The sequence below is a fragment of the Periophthalmus magnuspinnatus genome, chromosome 4 (assembly GCF_009829125.3).
Source record: "Periophthalmus magnuspinnatus isolate fPerMag1 chromosome 4, fPerMag1.2.pri, whole genome shotgun sequence".
NCBI classification, from domain to species: Eukaryota; Metazoa; Chordata; class Actinopteri; order Gobiiformes; family Gobiidae; genus Periophthalmus; species Periophthalmus magnuspinnatus.
The window spans coordinates 28,566,404-28,587,622 of NC_047129.1; the positions used below are offsets into that span (position 1 = coordinate 28,566,404).

Consider the following 21,219-nt stretch of genomic DNA (forward strand, 5'->3'; position numbering starts at 1 on the left):
GCAACTGGGAGCCAAATGAAATGCAAACAACCCAGTCCTCAAACCAGCCTGTTGGATCAGATCTGGGAAATACTGTCTAACTATAACTAAATAACTGGAGGCTACAGCAAGGCCTACATGTCACTGATCTATAAAAAATCCTGAGTATTTCCATCTGACAGATATATTCCCATGTCATTTGTGTAAATTGAAGGTTTGTTAGTGGCTTTTACATAATTATAACCACGTAACTAAGTAACACCCTGCTAACTTAGGAACTTCTGAAACCACAAAAACACACTGTACCGGTAAAAGACGACACCCTTTCGCAATAAAAGCACGCAGGTAAAGAAACACGGCGATAGAACGCGTGCGATGAGCTTTATTTTGAAAAGACAACCGGAAGTCTAACTTAGCGGAAGTACATTGACAGTGGTGTAGTTTTCTTGGGACAGGGAGGAGTCAGTTCTGTAGCTAGTTTGTTTAATAGTGACATCTTTTTAATCATTATGCGTTTTGGCAAAATGTATTCCTCTGTATTTCCATAATGTAGTGTTCTTCAGTGTAATAGTGAAGGTTTTATGATCAGATAGGACATTTTGTCAGTTTTAACTGAAGGAGCTCGAGCCAACAGGAAGGCGGAACAAGTAAGTTCAGAAAGTAGCTTTGAACTAAGCCGTTTCAGCTAATTTTTTATGTTTTATGTCCAAATAATGATACTATGATCTATACGTGGCACTAAGCGTATATAGTGGATAATCAGGTAAAACAATATGCAGATGTGTGTGTTTTTTGTCGTTAAATTCAGCAACAAGTCTCGCGCTCGCGTCAAGAATAAACTCCGTCATGTGCCTCGCTGTTTAATCTCCGACGTCCCGCTTTGAAACGGCTTTAAACTAAATAAAACACGCTCATGGTTCAATTTGGGCTTTTGTGTTTTGCTGGGAGACACACAGATTTCTGCTGACTCCAGTTTTACAGTGAAATAACAGCGGCTTGTACGGTTTTATTGTCATTCCGGAGATTCTTTGGTTTTAAGGCGGAATTAGTCTTGTAATAGGAAATGACTCAAGTCTGCGTCAGGGCGCGCTGGTAACTTTGTAGTTGAGGTTGTAAATAAGGCAACCTGAGGCCATAGAAGACTGCAGACGTTTTCGCAGGCCAGATATGTTACGAAACTTTACCTATCCCAAGTGCTCACGTGTGGAGTGAAGCGACATGGCTATCCAAAAACCAAAACCGCCTCTCTCCATCCGTGCGTAAAGCTACATTACGCAGTCCTTACAGTCTTTATTGTCATGGAAACGTCCCTTCCTATGTTGTTTTTTGTTGTTAGTTTTCATTTTCATCCTTGGTGGTCATGGGATTATCATATATCCATATTCCAGCTTTGAACTGGATCCTGATGCTGGAGATGCCGAGGATTACCACTTAATCCCCGGATAAAAAGATATGATAAACAGTCATTTCAGTCCCTTTTCTGCTACCAGGAGTAACTAATGTGGGGCTACCTGCAAAATATAGGCCTGTGTTATTCAGAAAATGGAAACGAATAAATATAGAGTACTGCATTGTCATCATACTACTTATTCATGTATTCACTTTCCTGGACAGTCCACAAATTGGAATTAATTACAAAATAAGATAAGAGTACCTTTATTTGTCACACAATGGACAATTCCAGTGTTGCAATGCAAAGTCAAAGGACAGCAGAAGAGCAATAAAACAACATATTTTGGTTGCTACAAGAAAGCCATTAAGGCAACTTGCTAACTAAGGTTCGGATGCATAGGTTAATCATTGTAACATGAACTGTGATGATAATTAAATGTAAGACGATATTCAAAAATATTCAGTATGCATGTGCTCAGAGGTGGGTAGTACTCGGATACATTTCTTTAGTAACATTTTAAAGAAACTATATTTTTCAGAGTACTTCTCTCTAGCAGCATACTTTTACTCCTACTTAAATGATATTTTCATTGAAGTCACAGTACTCTTACTTGCTGATTTAGACATGATATATAACAGATTTTGTGCATATTTAGTATTTTGTCCTTCAAATTACATTAAATACAAATTAGTTACTCTTATAACTACTTTAACTTGAGTTGTCGTTTTCCCAGATACTGTTTTACTCTTACTTGGGTAATTTCTTGGACTACTACTTTGTACTTATACTTCATTAACGTTATTTTGATGTAACATTACCCTTACTTGAGTAAATGCTTTGATTACTCTACCCACCTGTTTGTGCTCACCTATATTTGCTGCTTACTGAAAATAGTACAGTCACATTGTCACGTATTGCCACCTGACGCTCTCTCCTCTATTTGCTTCTTGCAGGATCACCATTTGTGTTGTGGAAATACCTAAAGACTGTCCTTGGCCCAAATCCTGGTTGTTTACTCTACACTTTGGCTCCTTAGTCTTTTCCAGTCAATCGTTCTCTGTGGGCATCTCAAACACACACTCACATCCACCCATCCACCTGCATCACAATGTCTCTGGCGTTGAAACAGGTCTTCAACAAAGATCGGACATTTCGACCCAAGCGAAAGTTCGAGCCGGGCACCCAACGCTTCGAGCTCCATAAGAAAGCCCAAGCCTCTCTGAACGCAGGTCTGGATTTGAAGCAGGCTGTGCAGCTTCCACACGGGGAGGACCTCAATGACTGGGTGGCCGTTCACGTGGTGGACTTCTTCAACAGGATCAACCTCATCTACGGCACCATCAGCGACTCGTGCACGGATCAAACATGTCCTGTGATGTCCGGGGGGCCTAAGTACGAGTACCGCTGGCAGGATGAGCACAAGTACAAGAGGCCCACAGCACTGCCGGCTCCCAAGTACATGAGTCTGCTGATGGACTGGATCGAGGTACAAATCAACAACGAGAACATCTTCCCCACAAATGTCGGTAAGTAAGAAGTGGTAGGAGGTCACTCAAACATCTGAATCATTTCATTGAATAGGGACCGATACAAAACAAAAATTACCAAATAACAAAAACAAAAAAACACAGAGGGCTGAAGTCAACTAAAGAAATGCTTGGTTGACCAAACGCATGTCCTGCCAATACATTCGTAGATTAAAAAGGGTGTGTGGCAGAAACGTATTAGGTATCTCTGTGTCTGACCCAAACTGAACTCACAAGATGACACCTGCACAGGAGCTCATGCAGAAAAAAATACCTTGAAACAATGTATTTATAGAAAGAAAGATTACACTTGTGAACCATGAGTTTAATCTGCCTTTTTTACAGATGAAAATAAAAAATACAACATTCCTCCCTCACTTTGTTTTTCCTGTGCCTCTGTGCCCTGTATAACTAAACTACTTAAAATGAAACAAAAACGAAAAGTAAAATTGGTTGACTAAGACTGATTGACTGATGTAATGATACACACTTGAAAAAAAATCACAAATCCCCCCAACTAGGGCTGTGCAATTAATTAAAATGTAATCTAATCGAGATGCAAAGTGTACGTGAGTTACTGGTGGTGGTCGGAGGGAGCGGCGGCGCAGACTAACAGTCCTCGCTTCCGTCAGTTTACCACAGTGCAGCTGTGACTACAAGTAGGTTTCCAGCACTGAGAGTGGAGTGAATGAATAATCACTACAGTTCAGAGCTTTGAGAGGCTTTGTCGAGCCTGTCACATATGGTGTAGTGTGTTTTAAAAGCTATTACTGAAAGCACGAAGACACAGAAGCAGTGAACTCATGGGTCCGTTAAATGTCAATAGTAGATAATGAAAGTAAAAGTTGGCACAAAATGGAAGCTGTTGGCACAAATGGTTCTTAAAGCGTGACTAATGCTGAGATGTTACAATTAGTACAGTTCAAAGGTACACTATGTAACTTTTATGCTGGACAGCCTGCTACCTGTTTGTCTCCAAAGCTATATTCCACTATGATATTAAACATATTTTCCACCAGGTAAATGTACAGGTCAGATCTGTGGAAAGGTGACCCTGCTCACATCAAAAATGCATGCTTTCAATGTGTTTTTTTTTGCAAGATAATTAATTGCAATACTATGGAAAATTCTCAAAGCAATAACATTTCCATGGACACAAGCAAGTGGCGTACCTTTCACCTGAAATGCTACATAGTGCCCGTTTAACCATGTACAGCACGAGATAAAGGAAGGCCACTTTGAAATATGTGAAATGGACATGGCCACATGTATTAAATACTCTACATTGTTGTCCCGATTAAGGACTTGCCTTCAGTCTGCTCCTGTTGTATTTTCATTATCTATCATTCCCCATTCTGGGTCTTTGCTGTTATTTGGCCTTTGAGTCACCGTGGAAACATCTCAACCCTGGATTTACAAAACGGGTTACACTTGGGCTAATAATAGTAGCGACCTTAGATCATGTGCCCTTGAACAGATGCCAGAAATGCTATTAAATTAGTCAGCTCAAAAATGAACATAGTTAATCACACTGTTAGGACAAAGGCTTATCTCCCCAAATCAAGTTATGTTTGTTTTTCCACAGTAAATTGAACTTGGAACCTTCAACATGTCTGGATTAAGGCGTTAAAATGTTCAAGGGTGAATAAAAATAGAATAATATGCTAGTAACGTGTTTAGAACGACAGAGATGCTTGCAGAGATTTAAATGGCACCTTTTAACAGTCTGTGGTAGCTGCATTGTAACCTCTCCTCTAGATGCACTATGTAACTTTTCACGTGGAGGGTCTGCTACCTGCTTGCTCCATGGAGATGATATTGCTTTGCCTGGAATGTTCAATAGCAAGGCATTAAACATGGTGATCTTGCTTTATTTAACCACAGATATATTTATATAAATCACAATACCTTGAAAAATACATGCATTCTTGTCAACTGTCACTGTCAAATATTGCCACAAATTAACCAGAGAAGTGCCACGATATCACTTAATAAGCTTTTTTGATATTGTTCTGATAAACTCATTCTAATTTTGCATAACTTCAAAACATCAATATTATCTGACTGTACAGAGCTCATCCCGGCTCTCTACTGCATCCATAAATATTAGCTTGTCCTACTTTTGACAGCCCAAACCTTAATTATCAACAAACTCATCAATATTAACCAGCCTTGCTCTGTCTGTACAAGTCCCATCATTTAAAATGTTATGTCTTATGTTAAGTTAAGTCTGTCTGATGTACTCATTCTGAATCCTGTCTTTTGTTGACATTCCAAAGAAATCTTCCATCTTTTCAGCTCAGCCTTTTGTGTTTTTATCAGTCATCATCACCATTCAGTTACATTCCTTCAGATTCCTGCCTTAAGTCTTTTAAACCCACTTTTCACCATAGTTCAAATCAACTTTTCAAACATGCTACAAGCTTTAGTGTCTACAATTTTAAAATACACTTCTGACCTTCTTTTCAATAATATCATTACTTCAAATTAGCATCTAGTTTAAGTAACAATTTGTGATTTGTGTTAGGGCTGGGAATGACAATTTGATACACAATACATGGCCAACAATACGATTACATTATGGTGATAAATGTGATAATCCAAATATATTTCTATATGTACAGTATTTCTGTTAAACCACCACCTGCACAAACTAAACATGAAATAAATGGTAAACAGTCACATTTTTATATAGCGCTTTTCCACCTTCAAGACACTCAAAGCACTTTACATCAAGGAACCATTCACACATTCACACACACATTCATACACCGGTGTACGTAGACACTGGGGCGAGGTGGGTTAAGTGTCTTGCGCAAGGACACAACGACAGCTCAACCAATGACGTTTATGTTGAAAGCGGGATTTGAACCGGCAACCTTCAGATCAGTGGACACTCCAGCTGAGCTACTGTCGCCCAAAATCATCTAACAAGTTTATTTTCTTTAAACAAGCAACACAACTCTATTGTCACAAAATAATTTAGTAAAATGTTTAGTAAAATGATATATTGGTAAAGCAGCCCACAATAACAATACTGTATGACCAAATTTTGCATCACGATATATTGATCTTTTGACATTGATCACATTATCTTTTATTTGATTTTGATTTAGTTTTTTTTTTTTTTAATCTGTGTATCTGTATTTTTATTATTTTTTTAAAGTTTATCTTATTCTTCTTTATCTATTTATCTATTACTATTTATCTTATTTTATTTATACAAGAGGGACCCAATAAGAGCAGTTGGTTTCTCTTTTTCACGGGTGCACTCTTTCCAAGCCCTACTCTTCTGTGCCTGCTAACCGCTCTTCCCTCTGTCTCCAGGTACTCCCTTCCCTAAGAGCTTCATGCAGGTGGCTAAGAAGATTTTGTCCCGTCTGTTCCGGGTCTTTGTGCACGTCTACATCCACCATTTTGACCGTGTGAGCCAGATGGGCGCCGAGGCTCACGTCAACACATGCTACAAGCACTTCTTCTACTTCGTCACAGAGTTCCACCTCATCGACAACAAGGAGCTGGAGCCTCTGGTGAGTGGAGGGAGGAGAAGATGAAACCTATAGATTATCCTCTGAGTATTTATTTGTTGCGTTTGTGTGTGCGCATGTCCTTAACTTTTACGGTTTAGCCTAAATCATACGTAGAATTTTATAAACGACTCCATTAATTTAATCTTAAAAATGCAGTACTTGATTTTTACCGTCTTAAATTGTGAAAATCAAACTTTGTCGTAGTTATTTCTCATTTACCTTTCGCATTCTGACCATCCTAATTATTCACCGTGATGAGTTTATAAGCCCTTATCACAACTTTCACAGATCAGAGCAGAGTTTTACCGTCATATTAACACAACTAACAGTGCACTTCCTGTCTCAAGGAAAATAAAATGCTTACTTTTCATCCTAAGAGCTGCTTTTACAATATATCTGTCCTGGGGGAAAAGTGATTTGACTTAATTGCATGATCTAATTTGGGTACATCCCCTTTAATGGACATAACTATAATATGTCTATAATTAAAATACAATACAATAGAGTTATATTTTCCTTCAGATACTTGCCAGACGGCTCTTCTTTCTCAGCCCCTGCTCTGATCCTTTGGTGAACTCAATACAAAAGTCAAATTGGATTATCTAAATGTTGAATTGCTCCAGTGGCCCACATTACACAACTGTGACTGTTTGTGATTACCTCTTGATTAGAGCATCGATCTGACTTTGTCTCAGTCACACATGTCGTCTAGTGACCGGGGGTTTAAAAGTTGAGAGTTAAAAAATGTATGTTTTGTCCTGATCTGACCCGTTTTTATTTCCCGTGTTATTATTTGCTCTCCTGTAGGGGGCAGATAATGAGAGTTACGAGATGGGTTTGAGGAGGTTTGCTGTTTCTTTATTGGGTTTGTTCGTTGGTGCAGTCTCGCCTGTTTTTGAAATATTAGCGACTGTGAAATGTGATTCTCGATACAAAGGATAATGTTGGTTGTATCGTATAAACCAAATTGCAATTTTTCTGACAAGTTTTGCAGTTTTGGAACCTTTTCACAGTGCAAACAACAATTATACCCCCATCTGAATCATGATAAAAACTAGATACTCATTTAAACAGGTATTGATAAGGCTTATTATGAATTCTATCAATACGACCAACATTTCCTGAATAGTATAAGATTACATGGAACTAGTGCTACCATTATTTTATCTTTGCATTCTATTGTGTTCAAATTATGTATCATTGTGGTATCAGAATCAGTATTGAATTACTTCCTTATTATCTACATGCTCCAATGCACATTTGAGAGAAGACTGACATATGAATCGATAAAAAAGAACTGAGCACGTTTTTACTAATCGATGGCCTAGTAATGGATACAGTAGCTTCACTTTACAGACATTTTTATGAACATTTGTTAAACCAATTATTGTGTTGGTTTTGCCCTTGGGGAAAAAAAACAACCAACCCTGCGCTAAAATAAAGGCAGGATGTTACAGAGGGCATTGCAATACTTAAATAATATAAGAAGCAGGCTGGCTAGCTCATTGTGTCTCAAATCTAACACAAACTTTTATGAAGAGCATAAAATATAAACAAATATCCTAATAAAATTGAAATTGATTAATGTAAAGATGACCCGATTGTTTTTATTTGTCGATTATTTCAGTTTGTGGTGTTATTTTAATATCGCCATGCCTCAAAATTAGCATTAGCATTGAGGCACAAACACCTCTCATTCTAAACATACAAGTTTCCTCCGGTGGCGTTTTCACCTGATTTGTTTAGTCAGTGGACAGTGAGTTGAGGGTGTGTGTCTGTCTTATCTTTAAATATCTATTAATTTAAGCGTGACTCTGCAAAAACCCTCATAGAGACAGGAAGTAGTGATGCTAACACTGACGTTTTGCACAGTGAGTTGGACAGTGCTCCTAATTTAAACCAATTAAAATGTAGATTATATATTTTTTACATTATGAAACACTGGTCTTCTTTACACTACTACAGTAACTAACTTTTGGATTATTGTTTGTGTTTTCAGAGAGAGATGACCTCCCGGATGTGCCACTGAAGGAGCACAGCGCCACCTCTGTCTGTCCACGGAGCGGCGAGAACAAAACGCAAAGAAAAGAGTCTATTTTTATATTTAAGTACTGTAATTCTATTGTAGCGACGTACGGTAGGCTTATAACCCATTGTCTGTCATTGGGTGCGTTTATTTCCTTTTAATGCATTTTATTCAGGCGCAGTATTACGAGTTGTATGTTTGTGTTGGTGTTTTTTGATTTTATCCCATTCAACATCATTCCAGGATTTTTCTCTTTTTTTCCAAACAGATCCCAAAAACTAGTACAAATTCTTACTGTACACTTCTGCAAATGCCTGTTGTCTGTATATTCAACAAGATCTGTACTTTCTTACTATAATACTGTATTTTAAGATGTTTTTAACTCATTAAAAATATGGATCCCCAAATGGAAATGGTGTTTTTTATTCTGATTTATAATATACAGAATTACAACCTGTTCCCAATGAAGGAGCTCTGTGTATTTCATCTTTCTATTACATTAAATACTATTGATATATGGATGTAATATTGTCCGTCACCTGCAGGTTTCCATGGAGATGTTACACCATTACCTAAAATAGAGACAAGCAGGTGACGTCAAGTTACAAGGCAGATCTAGAGGCCCTCCTTACTATAAGAATACATATTTTCAAGGTATGTTTAGTAACAAAAACGCTTATAACTGAATTAATACAAGATAGGTAAATGTCCTACTGTGGAACATTAAAGACAAAGTAATAATCTCTATGGAAACAAACATGTGGCAGATCTCCACCGGGAAAGTGACATAAAAGATCTTTAATAATAGGGATAATAATACAATGCTATGTGAAAATGTGTTGATGTAATTCATGACATAATCACTGGTCACCAAAATCTCATTGTTATCTGATTTCTGGATGTTTAAGAGGGAGCATGATCAGAAAGAAATCAGATTACAGAATTTACGTCAATTTGCATGTCATTTTAATCAGATAATAGTCATATAGTGTGCATGTAACCGCAGCCACGTCCCACCTACATAATAATAAATGTATTTGTGATATGTGGATCTGACAGGTTTACACGTGGACTTGGCGGTGCACCTGGTGAGGCCTCGTCCTGTCTGCTCGGGCTGATAGCGTTTAGCATGTAGCGTATGTGGTGGTTATTTTACACTTGTGTCACCAGGCAGCTTCTCACATGACAAACCTTCACAGTATCTGGCAACGCAGGGCCCCACGAGACTCTGCAGCACATGTTACGCACACGGGGTCCAGCCAAACACAAGCACGCAGCACGTTCACTGTATTCAAGGTCTTTTGTGGGGGTGAAGAGCGGGGCAGACATTCAGAGACTATAGAGCCTGGCATACTGTATGTGCGGCAGCTTAGATCACTTGAATACCTGGTGGCACTTGTTTTTTTTAGACCTGCTCTAGTCCAGGTTAAGTCCTAATTTTGATTTGAAAGAGCAAGTGTGAACAGACCATTAAAGACACAGTATGTAACTTTTTAGCCAAAAGGCAGACTAAAATAAATGCTTGGTTTTTATATTGGTTGTGTTTATCCCCCTGAAATACATAGAATAACATTCAGGCTTGCATCTCCACAAACCCGACTCTTATATGGCTGGAAGTATGCCCAATTATAGTGATTTCGATAAAGGTTTGTGCTGAACAAAAACAGTTGAATCAATCATTTTATTTGGGTTTTTTTTCTGGTTAATTACAATAAGTACAGATATCTGGTCTCAAATGTAATAAGTAAAAGTAAAAAGTATCCACTTTAAACTGCACTTACGTGAAGTACAGACACTTAATTCTTTGACTTAAATATACTTTACTACTTGGTCACGTTCCACCACTGCTCTGCTGCCACTACATCCTTTGGCTTTAATCCCTAACAACCATCTATTATTAATAAACAACATGTACTTGTACTTGTACCATAAAAATACTCAGAATTCTTTCCATCCCTGATAGTTTAGGCTTTTAACAATTCCATCTATTTTTAAACTTGGACTTCAACACGTGGGAAAGGCTTAAAGTGTCCACTAGATGGCGTCAGATGCCGTGTACATCCTGATGGTACACTCTATATTTCCATGTAACTTGAAATCCATCCAATGCCCCAGTTCTATCCGTAAAGAGGGAAGTGGAGCCTCTTGATTCGGGTTAAGCTGGTTATGTAAGATGCATACAGACATTTGTTTTGAATGAACTGACTGTGCGTTTCCAAGATTGAGTTAACTAGAGCTCAGAACCAAAGTCTTAGGAACAATAAAAAGGGATTTCAACCTAGAGTCCAGGCTCAGATCGAGGATTACATAAATAATGAGACCAGAAATAAGTCCTGCAACGAGATACAAGTCTATTACGTGACAAGGGTCATCCAGGGGTCACACGGCACCTCCTGTGATTGTGTGTCTCTCTCCTCTGAGCTCCTGTTACTAAAGGCAGGTTTTTAACAGGTAAAAGCTTCTACAATCGCACATCATTTGAAGTTTGACTATTTATAAACTGCTTAAAGATGCACTATGTAGCTTTTCCGGTGATGGGTCTGCTACGTGCTTGTCGCCATGGAGATGCACAGAGATTACCCTGTTTAAAAATGGACTCTTATATTTATGTTAATGAAGATGTGTCATGCTCAGCAGCGACCTAAAACAGACTAACATGAGGGTTAAAGATGCAATATGGAGCTTTTACGAGGGTCAGCCTATTTGTCGCCATGGAGATGCACACAAATTACCCTGTTTAAAAATTGAATCTTATTTTCTCTGCCTAAATTTATGTTAATGAAGATGAATCATGCTCGGCACCAACCTAAAGGTGACATGAGGGTTAAAGATGCACTATGGAGCTTTTCTGGAGTGTCAGCCACCTATTTGTTGCCATGGAGATGCTATTGCTTTGCTGAATGTTCCGCAGTATGATATTGAACTTATCTATTGTGTTCATTCAATTTGAAGTGTACAACATGCAATTTTACTGTGCGCTTGCATCTCCACAGATCTTAACCAAGTATGTAACCAAGCTTGGTGTCATCAACTTGTCACCTGTTTGTCTGGAAATGTTCACTGAAGTTCTTTATCTCCATAGTGACAAAGTAAGTGTCAGGTGTGGGTGGAGGAAGCATAGGCACGCACAATTCTGCACAAGGATTGCAAAATTTCTGTCTTTTGTGATGAACATGTGCTCAAATTTGTCATTCCATTCCATTAAAAGTGACCTCTAAACCTCTAAAAAATGTTAAACCCGCTACGACTTTAACAGGTTTGAACTAAAGACACCAAATGCTTTAGTAAAAACCTTCTACTTGTCAATAGGTCTACTTTGAATATGTCACAACCTTTAAAATACAACACCAAATACTGTTTTAAATTAAAGTTTTTACTGTATCCTCAATGCCAATTTCACACAGATTCCCCTTTTTAAAAAATTCTCTTTATGTAAATGTTTGTTAATGAAGATGCATCATACCCAACACCAACCTAAAGCTGACTAACATGAGGGGTAAAGATGCACTATGGAACTTTTGGAGATATTAAACGTTTCTATAGAGACAAACAAGTAAATGAACAGGTCAAATCTGTGTGACTCTGCTCAGTGTGTTTCTGTTTTTATGTATTTCAATGCACTTTGTAGCAGTAAAAACACACGCAATCGAATAAATACAATATACAGAACATTTCAGGCAAAACAAACACTTTTCCATGGAGACAAGCTGATGTCTTACTTATCACCAAAAAAGTTACACAGTGTACCTTTAACTGGCCATGCGTAATGAAATAGAAAAATACAATAAAAGGTCCTATATTACGCAAAATTCGTGTGAGCTTTAGGTCGTGTTATAAAGCTGTTACATCATCAAAAAAAACCGGAGTTGTGTTTTGTTTCTTCCGTACATGTTTGAGTAACCCCGCGTTATCTGTCTACGTCTCCAAAGCTCAAAATGCTCTGTTCCACCTTGTGATGTCATGAAGTGGTAGTTAGTTCAGTAGCAATTAGCAATTCCAGCGCTGAAATGACCCAAATGATTCTAATGAAGGTGTATGGAGTTTAAAAACGCAATGGAGCACTTCCTGTATTACAACATGACATCACAAGGTGGTTTTTTTTCTTCTGTTTGAGAGAAAAACTCCTCACTGTGCGGGATTTGTGTGTTAAACTTGTGTGGATGAAACAAAACACAACTCCAGGTCTGTTTTTGATGAGGAAACAACATTATAACATAAATCAATTCAAATTAATTCAAATATACATTCAAATTAGTGAATTAATGATACTGTATCGGGTTTATTCATTTCATTTGGTTAAAAATACCTGTGTTTTTCCATTGCACATTTACAGATTTGAATACATGACAAACTGCAGCTTCTACACAGAGTTTGTCGGTGACTCAGGAATGGCTGATGAAATGCTACATCAACACAAAGCTTAACTGACCTGAACCAGTTTAAAATTTCACAAGATTTTTAGCTGTATTTGTCAAGGCGGGATAAGAGTAAACAGTAGAACGAGACAGGGAAAAACCCAGGTCTGCATATGCGCTGTGGCTCTAACGCTGAGCCACACAGCACTGGGTAAGTTTATGATGCAATGGACACGATGAGTAAGTAACAGCTGATAAGGTATGACTTTTATATTGGTGGTTTTGATGATGTCATGATAGTGTCATACTCCCAGATGAGGACAAGAGTCAGATTCACTTATTGATTATATTTTATTGACATAAGAAAAATATGTAAAAGGTAAATCTGATCATTTTTATTAGTGATTAGACCCAAAAACTCACTGTATTTCAGCAAAAACCTTCATTTTAGCTGCTCCCCAGACAGTATGTATTAATATTAAGGGCCTGTAGAATGTTGAGGCGTCAACTGAAACCCAATACTCGTCAGATCTGTGAAGAGGCGAGCCCGCACCAAGTAAAAATGTAACTATTTTTGAGCAGTGTAATTGAAAAATGTTATATATAAATATGTTTAATTCCATAGTTTAAAACATTCTACACAACATTCTACACACATTTATTATCTATTCACTCAAGATATGTGTGATTAATGAATTTATTTATTTTTGTATTATTATTATTATTATTTTATTTATTTATTAATTTTTTTATATTAATTCTTTCTTTCTGAAGTTTTAGTTCTTGTTATATAAAAATAAAAAATGTGTGTATGCATTTGCTGTTTAAATGACAGTATAATATTTGTTCACACATCAATAAAAATATGAAACAGAACATTCTACACAACATCCGCTAACAAGTTCATAGAGATCGGTAGTGGACCACATTACAAGAAAAGTTACACAGTGTACCTTTATATTTTTGGTCACATTTTCAGCACATTTACACATGAGAAAGGACTTGAGTCTATAGAATTCATGTGGTCAATTTAGGACGTAGACTTTATATATAAATAGACATGGCTAACGTGCTAGCTAGCGTTTCCAGCTCCTTGGCTCCAATTCACTTTACATTGAAAAACTGTCACCTCTGTCTACGTAACTATTGCTGTCAGGCTCGTCATTTTGGTCTTTAAGTGTTCGTATTAACCCGCTCTACATGATCCTGGTGTTTTTATTGCACTATTTTATCTGTAAATCAAGATATGAACATTAGTGATAGATAAAAACTGGCCCCTATAACCGCTAGCGTCGATGAGCTTCAATAAACTGGAGCTATGGGTGACGTCACACTCACTTAGTCCACGTCTTTATACAGTCTGTGCTTTAGGTCCATTTTTAATTCATCTGAAGAGAGCCAGATTTATCAATGACTTAAAAATAGTTGTACCATGGTCAGTATTTATTTGTATAGGCTCGTCGTGTACATGTCTCTAAACATACCCGTCGGGGGAATATTGGCAGAGTGACTCATGGTGACTGCTGACATCTGATGAAATACATACCGCTGAAATGTAATGTTATTTTAAGCACCGGTAAATTCTGCTTATGTCTTTACTGATGCAAGTCACAGCACTTATTTCACTGACATGGTAAAATGATGAACATCTTGAAAATCTTAGCTAGTTTTTTGTACTTTTGGTGAAGTTTATACTATTACACAGTGTTAATAGTTATGATTAGACTAATTAAATGACAACACCTATTTTGTTAAATGTCCTATATTACATAAAATGTACTCGTGTGAGCTTTAAGGTGTGTTTGAATGTTGTCACTTCATCAAAAACGTGCCTGGAGTTGTGTTTTGTTTCATTCACACATGTTTGACTAACCCTTTATTACTAGTTTGTCTACATCTTCGAAGCTCAAAATGCTCTGCTCCACCTTATGATGTCATGGTAGTTTTTAAGTTAGTTTTGCCTTTTGTTCAGTACAGACTGGAAATTCCAAGGCTGAAATGATCCAAATTATTAAAAAAAAAAAAAGGTGTATGGAGTTTAAAAACACAGTAGAGCCCAGTGTTTTCTGTTAGAGAGAGGAACTCAGCATAAATATAGGGTTTGTGTGTTAAATGTGTGAATAAAACAAAACAAAACACAACTCCAGGTCTGTTTTTGATGAGGAAACAACATTATAACATAGATCTGAAAATAGCGTAATACAGGCTCTTTAAATTATGGTTTAAACTGTCAGAAAAATCCCTCCTCGTCTCTGCGTTAGTTCCTGTTTTTTTCTTCTCAACCTTTTTTTCCACAAACTGTCACCTGACTCATGTAAAACCATGATAAATATTTACCACAGGCACTTTCTCACTAAACCAAGTCATAATTAGAAAAACATGAAAACCTGTCACAGGCGTTTGAATTACAAATAGTTTTGGTTTAATTAATTTGATCTTGTAGCAGCTGTGATTAAAAGTCTTGATCCATTTCCCCAGACACAAACATTACTGTTTATTACATCATGTACTGATTATTATCTGTAATTGTGTATTTAAGCTAAAATATCCCCTAAATTTGTACTCATTTGATTTATTTGATTAGAATAAAATGAACGTATTTATAAAGTTTGTACAGGGGCTGATCTGCAATGTGATGTAACAGATAAAAAGAACATGAGAGACAAACTGCAGCCAGATTTGATTTGCTCGTTTTAGGCTCGGATCTGTTTTGACTTTAGTTTATTGACTGGGACTAAAAATAATGTTCTGTATCTATGCAAGTGAGTTACAGTAACATTGTATTTGACTAATATAAATAAAAATACGACAAAATTATAATCATCAAGTCAGTAATGGCAGTAATTACTATGTGTACAAGCAGATAGCACATCCCAGTTTGATCCCATAAATGCAAAAAGTATAAGAAAGAAGATGTGTATGACTGGGTTGTTTCTTGATTTATTTTTTAAATTTCTCTTTCAATTTAATCATGTAAAGCACTTTGAGGTTTCTATCTGTGAAAAACACTCATTACTTCACTACTTATACATACTAACTACTTACCTACTCATGAATAAAAGATACTGTATTTATTTTTTATTATTTACACTCACTTTTACACATCTTAAAAGCAACTAGCTAATTTGTTTATTCATTTGTTATTCCTCATTTACCTTATGCATTCTGAGGATTCCTAATTATTCACCACGATGAATTTATAAGTGCTTTTCACAGCTTTCAAAGACCAGACTAGAGTTTTGTCATCAGTGTAATGGTAACAACTAGCATGCTAAGATAAGCAAGAGCTGCTTATACAATATATCTGTGCTGGGGCAGGACAGATTTAGCTCAGATTCATGGAAAGAACTGATCGGGTACAGGCCGTTTAAGCTTTTTTTTTTGCCAAGTCTGTTACTTAACTTTGCTGGTTGATTGATAACATTTGAATTATAATGTTCTAGTGAGATGCTATAACATAAACATGGCCTAAATAAAGACATATTGTGATTTCTGCTCAATATTTGCACATTAGCAACAAAGCATTCACTTGTTCAAGCTCTTATTATGTATTAAGGTTAGTCGGTTATAAGTGGATGGAGGTTATACAATGTTTATCGTGCTCTGGCTCTTAATTTGACAGTGACACAGCTGTTTTTGTGCATAAACGCTGTTCTAATGTATGTGATGTAACTATGTGGCCTAATAACATCAGCCAATGCGATGACCTCATTGCCTGGATTAACCTAGTTTAGCCCCGCCCCCTGTTCTATTCATTCAGCCTGTAGTCCCCTCCTCCCCCTCCTTCCTCTCTCCAACTGTACTCTGGCAAAATCTCTCATTTCTGTTACGTGCAAAATAAGGCACACGCGCTTTCACTCAATGTTCCCTTTCCCCTCTTCCTCCCCTCTCTCTCTTCGCCTCCTCCTCCTCCCTTTATTTCTCCCTCCCTTGTTTCTCTGCCGCTTGGTCCGCTGTCTCCCTCCCCTTTCGCCATACCATCTTCTCTCTCTCCCCCTTTCTCCTTCCCTCCCATCTCCCCCTCCCTGATCTCTCTCCCCTCTCCTCCTTCCTCTCACTCTCTCTGCCCTCTCCCACCTTCTCTCCTCTTACCCCTCTCCTCCCTCCCTCATCCTCTTCCCTCCCTTTCTCCCTCCCCTCTTTCTCCTACCCCCCTCCTCTCCTAGCTCTCTCTCAGTTTGCCTCATCCCTCTCTCTCTTTTCCTCTCTCTCTCCCTCCTTCTCTCAGCTCTCCCCCTCTTTCTCCCTCTCCCCCCTCTCCTTTCTCCATTCCCTTCCCCTTCTCTATACCTTCCTCTCTCTATCCCTTTCTCCCTCCCTTCTGTCTCCCTCTCTCCAGTCTCTCTCCCTTGTCCTCCCCCTCTCACTCCATCTTCCTCTCCCTCCCTCTCTCCTCTCCTCCCTCCCTGCCTCTCCCCCCTCCCTCATCCTCCTCTCTCCCTGCCTCTCCCCCCTTCTCCCTCCCCTCTCTCTCTCACCGCGCTCTCCCCCTCCTCTCCTACCTCTCTCAGCTCTCCTCATCCTCCCTCTCTCTTGCTCTCTTCCTCTCCCTCCCCTCCATGTTCCTCTCAACCCTCCCCTCACTCCCTCTTACTCGACTCTACCTCCCTCTCTCCTCTCCTCTCCTCTCCTCTCCTCCCTCCCTCCTCTTCTCTGTGTTTTCAGTTCGGTGGAATGTACCAGACTTGCCCTAGAGGCTTTCAAGACATTGCAGGGAGAGGACTGGAGAGAGGCCAAGAACAGGGGCGGAATGTAACCCTGCACTAGAACAGTTAAAGCTCGGGTTTACTGGCTGCCGGCGCATGGGCCAGTGTCATTATCCAGGTCAAAATAACAACACAACAACTAAAACAGAACAATAAACGAGAATTTTAGCAGGAAAAAATACGTTTTTTCAATTCAACCAGTGTAAAACCTAAATATAAACTGCTTTTTTATGTTTGTTTTCTTTCTCCATGAAGATAAAATATTCCAAAACATGCCATGACACTCATCTAAACTCATATCTCCATGGAAACACCACGCGAGTGACAGGTCAGCTCAGTGGAGAGGCGACCCCGCTGTATACGCATGTTTTTCAAGTTATTTCCTAAACAAAAAAACACAATGAAACCTGCAATTATGTAGAAAACACCTGTAATTAAGTAGAAAACATCTGTGATTCAGTTGATTCGTTTAATGCCATACTGTGGAACCTCCAGGCAAAGCAATAACATCTCCATGGACACCAAAACAAAACAGCCTCCAGTTGCAAAGTTACATAGTGCAGCTTGAATGACTTCACAGTTGTTTGGTGTCAGTACTTTGTGATTCATCATGTTTTTTTTGTTTTTTTTAATAATAATACATGAAATCATGACCCCCCTGAGCCTCGGCTGTTGATGTTGTTGTTTTACTGGTTACTTGTATAATTAGACACGAGATAAAGTGAGTCAGCAGACAGCGGATGGGCACACACCCTTAACGGTTATTTTGTGGTGTACCCTGAGGCCGGCCGTGGCCACTGGCGATGAAAAAGTTACAATAGACTGACTGCAAAGTTTAATGGATGCGTAATAAAAGTTCATGTTGCAGTGATGACAAAAGCAACGAGCAAAATAGCCTGAATGCATGATAAATAAATAAATATGTTAATGTGTTAGAGCGCTGCGAAATTAAGCAGATTTGAATCAAACTAGGATCAAAAGGGCTGCGAAATTTTGGGAAATAATCAAAGTGCAAATTTTCTGACAAGCGAAACAACTATGATTTGATTTAGATTTAGATATTCTGTCAATTTACAACGCAGATCTGTGGAGAGTGGGCCCCGCTCACAATAACAATGCATATTTTCACTGGTTTTAGTTATAAAAACACAGGAAATTGAACAAATTATTATAATGCTGGATTATAATTGATAAATGGTCACATAGCGCACCTTCAACGGACTCAAAACACTTTACACCTGACCCATTCACACATTATATTCATCTGTGTGAGTTGGAATCGCACCGGCAACCTGTGGGTTAGTGTCAGCTCTACCAATGATTTTTATCTCGAAAACAGAATTTGAACTGTCAACCCTCACATCACTGGACACACACTCAATCAACTTTGCTACTTTCGCTACGGCGTGTTATAAAACATTTAATTACACACACAACAAAAGCTATTCCAACCAAAATAAATGGGTGAATTAGTGCCCAAGTATTTTAAATGTAGGTTAGTACACCCTATTGAATAATCCAATCTATTGTCAATGTGCCACAACCACTTAACTATTGTCCTCTAATTATATAATCCCATTACAACCTACTCCTCCCGAAGCGTGTTTACAAGTTACACTACTATTCTGCAATGTAATACTTGTTAGGGTTGTCAAAAGTATCAAAAATCAGATGCTAAAACTGCTATCAAAACTAGATACTTATTTGTGCAGGTATTGATACTAAAAAGTCACATTCACAGGACAGAAATGAACGTTTCTGAATAGTTTTAGAATGATCTTGAGGTGTATCAGAACAAGTATAAGACACATAGACTAGCATGGACCACTATGGAACCTACCTGGACGACACAGGTATAAAGCCACATAGTAAGATAAAATAAAGTTGAAAATCATATTCTAATGGCTAAAGAAAGAGTGTTTTTTCTTATCATCGTGGTATCTGAATCTGTGTTGAGTATCAAGGCTATTCCTTAGTATCAAAATGTTATATATTCTACAACACATGTGCCAAACTCAAGGCCCGCGGGCTAAATGTGGCCCTCTGCATCATTTTATGTGGCCCTTGACAGGGTAAATTAAAAGGTATGATGGTCTTAAAATGTCATTTTATCAGGAGATATGCTGTTACAAAGCCATATTTTTACATCTAGGCAAATACATATGTAATATTTGTAACTTGAGTAAGTAATAAATACAAAAACAGTGAATTAAAAAACTCCACAGCTCCCCTAAAGATTTTTATCCCACTTTCATAAACAAATCCACTGTTAAAAGTCTCTATATTAACATCTTAAGTGCGCGCCCATGTTGGAAACCTCAGCACCCCCTTAGCGCCTTTCCCAAAACATGTGGCGCCAGCCTTGGTTCTACTTGTTCAAATGTAGTAACTTTCCATTCCTATGGCTTTTGAGATGTCACTTTACAAGAATTTGTTCCAGTTATGCCAGAACAACCTTGACAATGAAACACAATGTAATCTGTTATACAATGTCCTTGCGATTTTGCAAACAGGGAGGACAATGGTACGTCCCACTATGTATAGGCTGCTTCTGTGTTTACAATGCAAATACTGTTCAAAGCTGCTGCTGTTGACTGAAGTTTAATGCGGCCGGAGGATTGCACAACTGAAACGGAGAGAGAGGAGAGGAAAGAGAGAGGGCGGGAGAGACGGAGAGAGAGAGGAAAACTACTGCTATGTGTTGACATGCCTTTGAAAGATAAGAACAGTGTAATAAAATAAATACTGAGTTATGGAGTACATTGTATGCCTGATAAAATGCAGTATCAAATTATTTTAAAGGTAGTAACAGATCTGTGGACACACTGTTTTAAGGCAATCACAAATCATGAAGGTTGTGTTGATGATATGCAGGATATTGGTTGATTAAAAATGAAAGTGGAATAAAACTTCACAGTGTCTAATACCTAAAGCTCTGCTAAAAAACTTGGCACGGTTAAGCATTTTGTATTGATTGATGTAATATCGCCTGAACTGACTGGTCCAATCGTAGCGCAGAATTGTGGTTTGGGTGGAGCTAAAAGTGAAGCACCTGAATAAACCAAAACAAACATAGCGACACAGATGAATATGATTGGGAAATTGAGTCAAAAAATGTTTAAAGGGAAGTGCTTTGTGCGTTTGCGGTAAGATGAGTAAGACGTTTGTGCTTTCTGCCGAATTTTGCAAATGTTTGAATTTTCGGTTTGCTCCACGATTGGGCAATAGTAGCTCATTTGGTCGAATGTTTGTCAACTGATCTGGTTCGAATCCCGCTGTCGAGATAAACATGATTGGGTTAGCGATGCAGTTCCAGCTCCTACAGATGAATGCGGTTGTTGTGTCCTTGGGCAACACACTTAACCCACCTCATCCCCAGTGTTAGTACATTGGTGCATAAATGTGTGAATGGTTAAGTGGTTCCGTGATGTAAAGCGCTTTGCAAAAAAAGTGACCGTTTATGGCGTTTCGACCAATCAGCATCAACTATTCATCTTTCCCGATTCCTTTCAGTGTGAGCCATTCCAGATCGATAATGTGTAGAGTTCAAATCAAGACCGCTACACACCAATTTAGCTTCTGTGAAGTAACAATTCAGCCCCCTTAAAATACAAATAAACAAATATCGGTATAAACAAGATGTGTGGAACCAATCAAACATCCACCTGATTTCAATAGAGTTTTGTTTTACAGAATGCACGCCA

General features: G+C 38.2%; 1 protein-coding gene across 1 annotated transcript; it reads left to right on the forward strand.

Annotated features, from left to right (window-relative positions):
- Positions 1-416: 416 nt before the first annotated feature.
- Positions 417-8,864, forward strand: LOC117370066 (MOB kinase activator 3A). The gene is made up of 4 exons (XM_033965424.2): positions 417-626; positions 2,326-2,898; positions 6,226-6,428; positions 8,428-8,864. The coding sequence occupies exons 2-4, from the start codon at positions 2,481-2,483 to the stop codon at positions 8,455-8,457; spliced, it is 651 nt and encodes a 216-aa protein (XP_033821315.1). The 5' UTR covers positions 417-626; positions 2,326-2,480; the 3' UTR covers positions 8,458-8,864.
- The last annotated feature ends 12,355 nt before the right edge of the window (positions 8,865-21,219 follow it).

Bases quoted from the DNA above. Each gene is read 5' to 3' on its own strand.
- LOC117370066 (XM_033965424.2), top strand. From the start codon at position 2,481: ATGTCTCTGGCGTTGAAACAGGTCTTCAACAAAGATCGGACATTTCGA. The intron at 2,899-6,225 runs GTAAGTAAGAAG...CTCTGTCTCCAG, and splicing joins CATCTTCCCCACAAATGTCG to GTACTCCCTTCCCTAAGAGC. The intron at 6,429-8,427 runs GTGAGTGGAGGG...TTGTGTTTTCAG, and splicing joins ACAAGGAGCTGGAGCCTCTG to AGAGAGATGACCTCCCGGAT.